Source organism: Siniperca chuatsi, linkage group LG9, assembly GCF_020085105.1.
Source record: "Siniperca chuatsi isolate FFG_IHB_CAS linkage group LG9, ASM2008510v1, whole genome shotgun sequence".
Classification (NCBI taxonomy): Eukaryota; Metazoa; Chordata; class Actinopteri; order Centrarchiformes; family Sinipercidae; genus Siniperca; species Siniperca chuatsi.
Window position 1 is genome coordinate 12,607,029 of NC_058050.1, and position 12,310 is coordinate 12,619,338.

Sequence of the window (12,310 nt, forward strand, 5' to 3'; positions counted from 1 at the left end):
AGCGCATCGCCTCTCCACACAATCAAAAACACTACTGGCTCTGACAGAGTATTTTGTATTACTGGACACAATCAGAACTCACATCAAAGAACAGATCAAAGTGTCTTTACTCAGTATCAGGCTGTCCAGGACCATTTCTCCATTCAAAAGACAAGACGTCATCTCTGTCCGTAGCCTCCAGTGTGCTCGGTGGGGTTTTGGGTCACTTGATTCAGTGTTGAGGGGAACATTGGCGCGTCTGTGGTCTCGTGTCCTTGGACCTGAGCCGTAAAGCTGTTTGTGTCGGCTTGCGTCCTCGGGGCCCAGTTCACACGCGCTAAGAAGATTGACAGACAGGAGAACCCGGCTCACACTGACCTATTAAACAATAAAGATAACTCATAAACATCTCTCCCATCTATGCATCTATTGCTTCATGTTATCACACAGTGTTTCATTGAACACACTGGCAAAGCAGACATGTGTCTCTGAAACAGGTCATGTGTTGCCTGATTTTTACTTCATGTTTTTCTTTGGCCTGTGTCCAACTGTGTCACGTACAAAGTGTCTCAGATGAATGTCCTGCCCAGGAGACAAAGACACTGCCTCTCATACAAACATCCAAACATGCACACACACACACACGCGCACGCGCACGCACACACACACATTACCAACACATACCCAACTTAATCTAACCTAATCTCTGCTTACTCCCTCTTATCATATCATCACATTCATCATTGTAGCTGTTTTTTTATTGTCTGTATGTCTGTCCATCATGTCTATTATGTTCATGTCACACTATATTTTACCAATAAAAAATAAGTAAATAAAAAAAGGAAGTGCACTGATGAGGTAAACCCATTTAAAGCCATTGGCCCTTATTGATTTTCCTCATTAAACCTAAATTAGGAGTTAAAGGAGGACTTTAATCATTTTAGAGAACTGAGGATTGTACAAAAATGGTAAGGCTTTGTACATTCAGTGTAATATCATGCATAATAGTACTGTTGTGACAGTATTATCTTCTCTTATTTCTGTGGCATATTAAAGCTAACAACTGAACCTCCTATGGCATTTAATGACGTGGTTGAGTGTTTTCTCTTTTCTGTGTGTATTAACCGCAGTGTATCAAAACACACTGCGAGTATACAGCTTTTTTTATAATTATTATTGGGCATTTATTATGCTTTTATTTGATAGTTGGAAGTAGTGAGATGACAGGAAATAAGAGAAGAGAGAAACTGGGAATGACATGCAACACAGGTCCCCCGGCCAGACACACACCGGGAATGTTGCTGTTAATGGTTGGTTTCTTAACCCCGAGGGCACCAGGGCGCCCAGACTAAAGAACAATTAATAATTATATACTTGTATAGCTTTTAACAGCATTTCAGAGCATGTGTGTGCATGTGCGAGCGTGTGCGAGCGTGTGTGCACCACTTATGTCTCCAAGACAGGCCATAAACACTGAATATTTCAGCAATTTAAACAAGACAGGTTTTATGCTCTTTGATATTTCATGTTGCTACAAAACATGACACTATAATACACATTTTATTTGATAAATATTACAAATGATATAAATATTTGCAGACTTTTTAAGTAAAACTATTTGTCCACAGCATCAACATCATGTTCAGACACTTCTGGCAGTTAAGATGTAATTATACATTAAGGGGCAGACAGAGTAAGAGTCACAGAGCCAGGGCACGAACTCTGACTCACCTTATTCACTCCTATTTAATCCTCGATTCTCAGCGACTCAACGTGGAGTCTAACTGCTCTGATTGTTAGTTGGATTACAAGCTGTCCATTTTGCCTGGAAAAAGTCAACTGGCAGTAGTTTGACGAAAAATCTTAACTCGATGTCTACTTACTAGCTTTTTCTCTACTAGGAGTAGTTTAATATCTAATAAAACACTGCCAGCAATTTTGAGATAATGAAGAAATAGAAAAAAGCAACTCTAAGATATTAAAATTACTATTTTACTCCTGTATTATTATCCCAGTACTTATATTTTAAAAGTGACCATGCCTTGAATTGTGCTACCAATTATTTTGTAAGGCCAGGAGATTAAATTAGATATTAATGAGGTTTTAATCAGACACCCAGAGGCCTGACAAGGTACAGTGGTGGTGCCCGATATATGCCAGTGTATCTGAACCTGTTATCTAATGTTAATGTAAGCATAAGTGTCTGATCCTGTAATCAACATGCTGGCTCCATTGTGTGTGCTATGTGATTTTCTTTGACCCTAAAGGAGCCATCTGCTGTCTCACCACTGCCTCTGTGGCTGTCAGTCAGGCTGGAAGAGACGAGGAATTAATCAGGCCAATTACTCCCCTTGCTGAGATCTAGGTGAGCTGTGTGACGTTGTACTGGAGGAGCCAATGATTGTTTCCTGTTAGAGAGGATAGTTATAGACCAACATTTTAGTGTTTATGTAGGTGGTCAGAGCAGGGTAATATTATCAACGACCAATCTATAAAATCAGTAACCAAATTTCCAGAATGAAAAGAAGATGGTGGAGCAGTGAGTAAGATGCCAAAAAGTCAAAAGACAGGAAAAGAGGTGTGGTCTTCCAAGAAAAACACAACAAAGTGGAAGGACGGCAGGAGAGGAGGAGAGAAAAGAGAGGTAGAGACAATGAAGGAGGGAAAGAAAGCGTTGAGCTCTCCTCTGAAGTAAATCTCTCTCAATCTGATCAGTGTGTGAGGCGGACTAACTCACTACAAGTTCACAGTGTGGATACACAAGCTGCTCTCACAGGGACTCCAAGGTAAGGATGCTTTTCCAATGTTCACTTAACTGGAACGGTGAGTTAATGTTGCCTGATATTAGTTCAGTTGTTTCAATGAGATGTAACAAAGAGGCAAGTTAAGAGCCAGAGTGTGACTCTGTATTTACCTTTTACCATTTAGAGGCAAAGAAACAATCATTTTTCAGTAACAGTGACTAACATTATACATACTATACATACAACATATTATAACATATATCTTGTCTATATATATATATATATATATATATATATATATATATATATATATATATATATATATATATATATATATATATATATATAATAAATGATAATTAGTTGATCATTAAAATATGACATGAAATAATGTAGGCTTTGTATTTAAAACAGCTGAACCTGCATCAATTTGCAAAAGAAAGCTAGTAACTGTTTTGGGGAGATTATTGATGCCAGTTACTGAAAGTGTTTTTTTAATTCATACTTATTATTTTTTTGCTGCATGTAACTGCAGTAGGGGGATCCCCAGTGACATGGTTGTCTGTCATATCTGACTGAATTGCATTCAACAAAAGATTTTCCTAAAAGACGCAGTTAAAGGGACGATGGATCCCTGCATGAAAATTAATTTCAACCTCAGTACTGATGAAATTTAGAGGTAGATTTATAAATTTTTGGTTTTCTCAAAATGTGGTGCTTTTATTTGTTTTAAATGAAAATTAAGAGACCTTAAACAGTTTAACTGAAGCATAAATGGTTGAAAGAATTACAATAAAACATTTTATTTAATGGATGTTTATGAAACAGGCTGCAGAGTTTGTTAGATTCCAACTGAGGGGCAATAAAAAGTAAATCAAAGAAATATATATATATATATATATATATACACATTTTATCACTCACTGTCCTGATGTGTGTAGCTGGCCATGAAAATGTACTTTCTTAAGAGAATTCATTGCAAACATTAATAAAAAGCCTCTGATTTTACCCAAAATGGACAACGTGACAACTAATGTTAAGTTAGATAAGAAATAAATAGCATTTAAAACGTTTTTCCCCTGATAATTAATGCTCCATCTTGAATTATTTTTATTGCTGGAGTATACTGTACGCATACCAACTAGATTGATATATTATTTAAAACATAAAAGAATATGCAAAATATAACATACTATATAATATAGCAGCGCTGAAAAGAGAATCTATGTGGATTGTAAATGAACAACTCTGTTGTTTTGGCATCACACAGGTTTTAGTAAAAAGGCAGTTTAATCTGTGGCAGCGTATCATTAAACACTAGACACGAGAGAGATTAGTGTACAACTGTATGAAGCACCAGCAATGTGAATTCAAAACGCAACTGCATGTGATTTACACTGAGGAAGACTTTTCTGAAACTTTGGGTCTCAACAAATTCTGGGAGAACCCCCTGCCAGAGAAAATTATGGTGACATTGATCTTGTAATGCACCGGGATGATTATAGTTTTAACGCCATCCATTCTCTGTCTAGAAAGAATCTGTTTGTTTACAAATAGAGAGGTGCTTTATTTTGACAGAGTCAACTGTTTTTTAATCACAGGTCTAACTGCAGTTGTCAGTTTTTAATTTGGGACTAATCGCACTACTTAAATATCCACCTTGACCATATGGTGCAGGGATGGTGCATGACCCCAGTGTTCACCATGGATTACCATACACACACACACACACACACACACACACACACACACACACACACACACACACACACACACACACACACACACACACACACACACACACACACACACACACACACACACACACACAATTAGGTTAATTGAGTGACCTGTGGGTGGTAATAAACTCAGGGCTAAACTGTGGAGAGTGGGTATGACACAGTTCTGTACCTCGACCATCTGTCTCTCCTCTAAGCCTTGTAAGTCACAAGAGGAACTGCAGAGACAGAGCACGTTTAGCTCAAAGGTTGTTTCCCCTTTATAATGATAAGAACATTATTACAAAACTGATTCTCAATAAAAAAAAAAACAAGGAATTATTCTTCTCCAGTTTCTGCAGCTCCATAAATAATCTCTGCATTGGCTTTTGAGAAGATTTCTTTGACAAGAGACATCTTTGTCATGCAACAGACTATATTTGTATGTATTTTTTCACTGTTTCATTATTGATAAACTACAGTGAATCATGTTTGAACTATCAACGCAAACACACACACACACACACACACACACATTGTAGAGGCCGGTCACTGCCAGCAACAGGTGGTCAGTGAGGTTTAGCTGCCACATCACGTGTGTGCCATTTGAAAATGTCGACCCTGTATAATGAAGGACATGCTACAGTGGTCAGAGAGGTCAGAAAGCCTTCATGATATAGACACAGGGAATATAATATGGAACCACATGGACTCAGTGTCATATTTAGGGATTATTTAGGGATTCAGATTTTAAAGAGTATATTTCTATAAACATTTAGAAATGTGTCTGTGCTCTTCTTCACAATGAATTTATATGTTTAAATAAAAGATTGAATGGGTCTGTTTATTGCACCACACTGTAGCCTTCCTTTAGGCTTTGAGGAAATCAAAACCATCAAAGTAACTCACACTGAAGGTCGGCTGGTCCGGTCAGGATGTCACACCTCTGATTTGGACTAATCCTCGTCTGGACAGGCTCTGGTTGTTTTGGCATATGCCCATGCCGTGTAAGGTTACTGGTCAGACAGACTGCAGCTAGCTGGGGACCAGAGATGTCACGCTGAGGTGTTCATCCACCATCACATCCTGTTGATAACTAAAGACCTTTATATTTGTCAGCTGGGTCTAAAAGTGCCTCTTCTCATGACCTTTTTTGTTCAAGGAAATTGACTCTAACTAGAACAGCAAAAAGCAAAAACAGACATTTTTAACTCTGTTAACTCTTTTCATGTCTGTTTACCTGTAGATACAAATATAGAGTACTGGGACAGCATATTAGATAGACCTGAAAATATAATACAATGCAAAACAACACAACCACCACAAACTACAGCCTTATAATCAGGAACAGAGCTGCATCAACACTTCTCTGACAGCGTCTCAACAAAAAGCTGAATTGTCTTACAGTACAAGTGATTATATTGTTGAGTCCACCCTCTGTGGATGCTGCTAAAACACCTTTATCTAAAATCGGATGTTTTGTTTTACAGGTTTGTTCCATTCTTCAGTGACGGAGACAAAGATAAAACTGTGATTTCTATTTGTTCCTCACAGATGAGTGGATCCTTTGTGGATGGAGATCTTTGCTATCGTGCTCCCTGATGTCTCCTTCACAAGACAACGTTTACTTCAACTGGCATCACACATTTTGAAGTGAAGCCAAGCTCCTTAGTCTTACTGGCTGAACTGTGGATGGAGATCATGACGAACTCTCAGTCTTTACACCTGTTGCTTGTTCCCATTTTGTTTTCTTTACTTTCACTCCTCCTCTGCCCTGCATGTGCCAGTTCAGGGTCTGACTATGGAGCCCACCCACGTTTTGTTTGCACCCCTATTCCTATGGATGCAGACCCTGCATGTTTCCCTGCAGCGGGTCCAGGCGTAGGGGCAGCAGGGCCCAGCGGACCAGGTCATCAAAGTGCACCTCCTGCTGGCTGGTGGGGGGCAAGCGAAGAAGCCAAAGCCACCATCCTCCACCTCAGGGAGAGCCTTGTCCAGCAGAAAGAGACCATCCTGGACCAGAGGGAGACCATTAGAGAGCTGACGGCCAAGCTCACCCTGTGCGAGGGCCTCGGGCGGGAGGTGACGCCTCACGAAGAGCACCAAGGCACAGCCTCGCACTCCCATCACGCAGGGGTGGCCAGTCATCACACATACACTGACAACGGGCACTATAGCAACCAGCAGGGTCACCATGGAAACAGCAACCTCATACTGGACTCGCTGCACTACCCTTCTGTGGGGGGGCAACAACCTGATGGAGGGCACAGCAGCAACAACCAGGGGAAGGATACACATGTGACACCAGGGGACATCACATCATCACCAGAGCAGATGGAGAGGATGCTGCAGGCGCTGAAGGAGAGGCTGGACAACCTGCAGGTGAGCAGCAAGATGAGGAAACTTTTTCAACTATGTACTTGGAAATAAAGATAACTATAGATCAAAACTATAGAAAGGAAGAGGAGCACATAAAAATGAAAAGGCGATGTAAAAGTAAATATGTGATACAGCTGAGAAATTAAAAAAAGAGTTGGATGTAGCGGGAGGCTTGTGATGTGCAGCGTGCCCATATATGGCTTTTCCTTGTTTGGACACATTAATGCTGTCGTCACTGGATTGTTTGTCGAATAATCAAGTCCCAAAGCAGTGTGTCTGCTAAGTACCTTAGACATAGGAACAATGAATTACTTAATCGCATAAAGCCATTACTCTACATTGGCAAGAGAGTCACTCTGATGTCCCTCAGTGGGCACCTCAGAGGAGCAACAGGCTCAGAGGTGGACGTCACTGATGTGAGATACTCTTGCATAAGGTTACAGTGGATTGACTGGTCTTATGGCCCTTATTTTTCTCTTTAATTACCGACTGTTTTTACTCACTCTGAGCATTTATCTGTCATTTTTCTGCTGTCTCTCCTCCTTGGATCGTGATCACAGACAGATGTCAGGGAGTGTGTAGGGGGGAGATGGGTGGGAGTGGCATGGGTCTAACATCAGCAGTAATTATCGTGATCTCCCCTGACAGACTGGTAATCAGGGCACGCACCAGCACAAAGCCTGGATTACCCAGGAGGAAGAGAAGCAGAGGCAGATACAGGAAGACATAATGAATGTGAGGGGGACAGACCAACAGCATACCTGACATCACAAGATTATTAGTGAATGTAAGAAGTGCAAAAGATACACAAGTGCTCTCTGAGGCTTGTAGGTGACAGATCAGCAGATGCTCACATGATTCCTTGAGGCCAGTTTATGTCTATGCCAAAGCACGACTGACGCCTTTGTCATCTCTCTGTTGTAAATAGGAAGCACAGCGATCAAGTGACAGGAAATACTTGTTGTTATCAAGACTTCACCTGTGTCTTTTTCACCTCCCTCAGCAGAAGAGGAACACATCCATCACCTACTCCAGCTCTCTGAAGGAGCTGCTTCAGAGGAAGATCAGCGCTCTGGAGCAGCAGCTGCACCATCGCACCGCCACCCTCAGCAGCCCGGACCACCACCACCATGACAGCAGCCACAGAGATGACGGAGACCATCATGGTGATGATCACCATGACGACAGACACCCAAATGACCACAAGGACGACCACAACGACGACCACAACGACGGCGGTCACAGCGACAGTGGGAACCACGCTGACCATCACGATGACAGCCACAGTGACGACCATCATGATGCAGGCGGCAACCATGACGACCGCGATGGCGGCCACCACCATGACGATGATGACGATGATGATGATGATGATGATGACCACCACAGTAATGAAGCAGACAGTCACACACATCTTCCACACAGAGCACCAGGGCCACGGGCTGGTTTCCACTCAAACAAACTGGAAACAATGCTCAACCAGCTGCACCTTGCAGGTACACAACCACTGTAGCCACTTTGTAACCGTCAGTGAGTTATGTCAAGTTCCTATTAATGAAGCAGCATTTGGTTTAAGTGTAAGTCGTGTAAGTAGTGTATTCTGCAGCTGCATAGATTCCCAAAGAGTAAGGGAGAATGTGGGACATTATTTTAGCACATTTGTCTGCAAAAAATATTTTTCATAAGCAGTTCTCTATTTTGGATTGCAACCAATGTGTGTGTTTCATTTGTGTTCAAAACAGGAGTGACGTAGAGTTTCAGATTTCATTCACGACCTTGGAAACAGCTGTTGACAAAACAATCTGAAGATCAACGGCTGTTTTCAAGGTCAAGAATAAACTTTTAATTCATTTTTTAAGCCAACATGGATGTGATGTACTTAAATTGCTCAGAAAAATAAAAATGTGAACATCTACCATACAATTTCATGACGACTAGGCAAACACCTTCAGTTGAGGAAGCGCCACACTGTTACTAACAGTTACTAAATGGACCTTAATGACATGATTAAAGGTGAGCTTGTTTGATCAAGGTGTTATTTTTCTTCAAAAACAGGTTCCAGCAGGAAGAAATCCCAGAGTCCTGATGCCTTCCAGATCAGCTTCCCCATGAGAACCAACTACATGTACGGGCGGGTGAAGAGGACTCTGATGCAGGAGATCTTCGCTCTGACTTTGTGTCTTTGGATCAAGGCGGGCGTGGGGCCCAGCCTGGGGACGCCCTTTTCTTACTCGGCACCCGGACAGGCCAATGAACTGGTGCTCATCGAGTGGGGGAACAACCCCATGGAACTGCTGATCGATGACAAGGTAAGAAAAAATTAAAACCCTGCAGCGTTGTGAGTTAAGCTCAGCGTGTGGTTGCAGTGTTAAAGGCCCTGAAGGCTCATTCTATCAATCAGCTCCTTACTATGAGTGATAGGATTTATCAGCATTTGAATCAGAATCTGATGATGTTGAGTTTATTGGTTGTCAATCAAATCTGATCAAATCACACCCACAAGATTTGCAGCGTTTATAAGTGTTAAACGCTTTAAAAACTATACTATCAAGTATTATTACCTTTGATTGTTCCGTATTTAATCATGAATATTTAATCTTATAGAGCAATGCTTAAGATTGGAAGCCAAGGGGCCCTTTGCTGCATACCACCTCCTCTCTCTCCCACATTTCCTGTCTCTCTTCACCTGTTCCTAGCAAATAAAGGCAAAAATCTTAAAACAAAATATTCAAAGGCATGCTGTCAGGGGCTTTAAAAATGACACACGTAACTGTCCGTACCTGCTGTCTAAACAGCTGTCTTTAAAGGTATGACTTTGCAAGAGGATGCAGCTGTATGGCAGGGCCTGTTGAGATCCCTGCTGAAGCGTCCTTGAGCAAGACACCAAACGTTTATTTTCCTTGGGGTTGCAGCTTCAGGCTGCCTGAGTGTCCAGTCTTTACTTGTGAGATTCAGAATTTAAGTGTGTTTTAGAGGTTCATTCTGGCTTAAACTATCAGTTAATGAGTTGAATAGGCAACAGATATTTGCGCTGTTTAATAAACTATATTCTTGCTTCTGTACTTAATTGTATTATCCCAGGGTGTAAATATATTAGTGTCTCACCATCTTCACCATGCCATTCCCAGGCTATGACGCTCCCCCTGTCTTTGGGTGATGGGATATGGCACCACGTGTGTGTGACTTGGTCAACACGGGACGGACAGTGGGAAGCCTACCAGGACGGAGTGCAGAGGGGGTCCGGGATAAATCTTTCCCCCTGGCACCCTATCAAACCTGGAGGAGTCTTTATCCTGGGGCAGGAACAGGTAAAGACAAAGACACTCATTCTCTGTAGATGCACATTGGTGGGGGGGGGGGTCAATGGATGCAGAAGAGGGAGAGAATTTAATATGCTCCATACTTGCACAAATGCCTGATGAAGAGCTCCAAGCTTTAAACATGTTACAGTCTAGAGTAGCCCACGTTCTACGTGCCTGTATTTCTGGTATTTCTGCACATATTGAGCATATTAAATTCTCAATGGGGAAGCCTTTATCCAATTTTGTGAATTCAGTATGTTTCTACAATGGGTTTCTTTACACAAACATAATCAAAACTCCACATTTCAGACAACATTTGACCTGACCACCATTGATTGCTTTATATTTTATATCATTTCATATTTCACATAATCTTTTATATTATATATTATTAATTTATTATATTATTTGTCAGAAATGTTGAGCTATTGAGTGATCTAGCTGTTGACCTGTCAACGGTGCCTGTTCTGTGTTCCCTCTTCTTCAGGACACTCTGGGAGGCCGCTTTGATGCCACTCAGTCATTTGTGGGTGAGATGTCAGACCTGCACATGTGGTCACATGTCCTGACAGCCAGTGAGATCTACAGCCTGGCCTCCTGCGGCAGCCACCTCAGAGGAGATGTCATCGCTTGGTCCGAGACAGAGGTGGAGCTTCGTGGAGGCGTCTCCAGATACCCCTTTGACCCCTGTCACTGAAAGGCTGCAACACCAATGAAGAACCAGGAGATATCCTGGAACGTACTGAGAACATTTATCATATATAAAAGGTGCACGAAAGACACAAAAGTCCCTTTGACTTTCAGTTATTTTTCAGGATGATCACTCAGCAGCACCAGCTGAGAATTAATGCCTTTCTTTAAACTTAATCAGTGACTTTTTAAAAAAAAAGAAAAATAACAAGTCTAATCTGTGTTTACAGATATTGTGTAGGAACTTAGTGGTCTTGGGCCTTAGGTTTTGGGCTCTAATGTAATCATGAGTTAGTGTTTTATTTTAAACAGACAAGTGCTGTATGTGACATATTGTCATATTGTTAATAAAACTTAATACTGTAAGGTCTGTGATAAAAGTAGCAGACCTTACATGGGTTCTGTTGTGGTTATGTGACAAACTGTATGTTGTTAGTTGTGCTGAAAAATCAATTTGTAATCTGGATGCTCTTTTTTAAAAGGTTTCCATGGGAGATACAGCTAATTTACCAAAGAAAATGTAGAATTGATTTGTGTTATACTTTATAATTTTAATAATCTATGTGTCATAGATAGATTGATGTTTTTGGGAGAAATACTGAAAAGCCTGTCAGACTAATTTAGGGTTTTATAGCCCCCGCTGGTTGTACAATTATTACATGGACTCTTGGCATGATACTGTAATCCAGGAGTGCTGCTTTAAACTAACAGTAAAAGTGTATTATACATGTTTTTTGATAACTTTTATAAACTCTACAATGCATCTGTGTGTTCACTGGACAAATCGCTGACATTTATCACTTTGGTTTCCAATAAATATCTGAGTGATGTATTTTGTGTAATCAAGTCATTGCACTGTGGCTTTTTAATTTCTGAAATATTCTGGCCTTGACTGCATAGATCTTTGACTGTATGTATTCTATATAAATTGTGTTTTTTTCCCCTCCAAATGTTATGAGAATGTAAATAAAAGTGTGAAAAATACGCATCTTTGTTTTTCATTGTTTGTGGAGATCAATCCCAAACCTGACACAGGTGAACGGGCAAACTGACAACATCACTGCTGGGCTGTTTATTAATTATCATGGGTATTATTAATTACCTTAATGCAAGTCAGACACACATTCACAATGCAGCCAGCGGGCCCTGAAGAGCTTTCATGACACACACTTTAAATCAAGCAACCCAACAAACCACCATGACAGTCGCACACCAAAATTATTAACAATCTTCACAAGACTGAATGAACTACTTAAAAGGTCCAGTATGTCAATGGAATATAATATAGTATGTTTTAAGAAGTGTATAATCACCTGAAAATAAGAATCGTTGTGTTTTCATTACCTTTGAATAAGCTGTATTATTATTGACAGAGGGAGCGGGTCCCCTTCCACGGAGGTCGCCATGTTGCACTGCCATGTTTCTACAGTAGCCCAGAACGGACAAAACGCTGGCTCTAGATATGGGTGTTCGCATTTTTCGCAAGTTTCACAGCCAC

At 40.9% G+C, this 12,310-nt stretch overlaps 1 protein-coding gene across 3 annotated transcripts; it reads left to right on the forward strand.

Annotated features, from left to right (window-relative positions):
- Nucleotides 1–2,327: 2,327 nt before the first annotated feature.
- Nucleotides 2,328–11,796, forward strand: si:dkey-283b15.2 (neuronal pentraxin-1). 3 transcript variants are annotated; one of them, XM_044208709.1, is made up of 6 exons: nt 2,328–2,765; nt 5,932–6,823; nt 7,824–8,316; nt 8,876–9,129; nt 9,949–10,128; nt 10,610–11,796. In XM_044208709.1, exons 2-6 carry the CDS (start codon nt 6,134–6,136, stop codon nt 10,817–10,819), a joined length of 1,827 nt encoding a protein of 608 aa, XP_044064644.1. In that variant the 5' UTR covers nt 2,328–2,765; nt 5,932–6,133; the 3' UTR covers nt 10,820–11,796. The 3 variants fall into 3 exon arrangements, with proteins under 3 accessions (XP_044064644.1, XP_044064643.1, XP_044064645.1); XM_044208708.1 differs by having other exon boundaries at nt 5,996–6,823; XM_044208710.1 differs by having other exon boundaries at nt 2,332–2,765; nt 5,996–6,823; nt 7,827–8,316.
- The last annotated feature ends 514 nt before the right edge of the window (nt 11,797–12,310 follow it).

Coding starts and splice junctions, on each gene's coding strand:
- si:dkey-283b15.2 (XM_044208709.1), top strand. CDS start 6,134: ATGGAGATCATGACGAACTCTCAGTCTTTACACCTGTTGCTTGTTCCC. Junction 6,824..7,823: donor AGAGGCTGGACAACCTGCAG/GTGAGCAGCAAG, acceptor CACCTCCCTCAG/CAGAAGAGGAACACATCCAT. Junction 10,129..10,609: donor TTATCCTGGGGCAGGAACAG/GTAAAGACAAAG, acceptor CCTCTTCTTCAG/GACACTCTGGGAGGCCGCTT.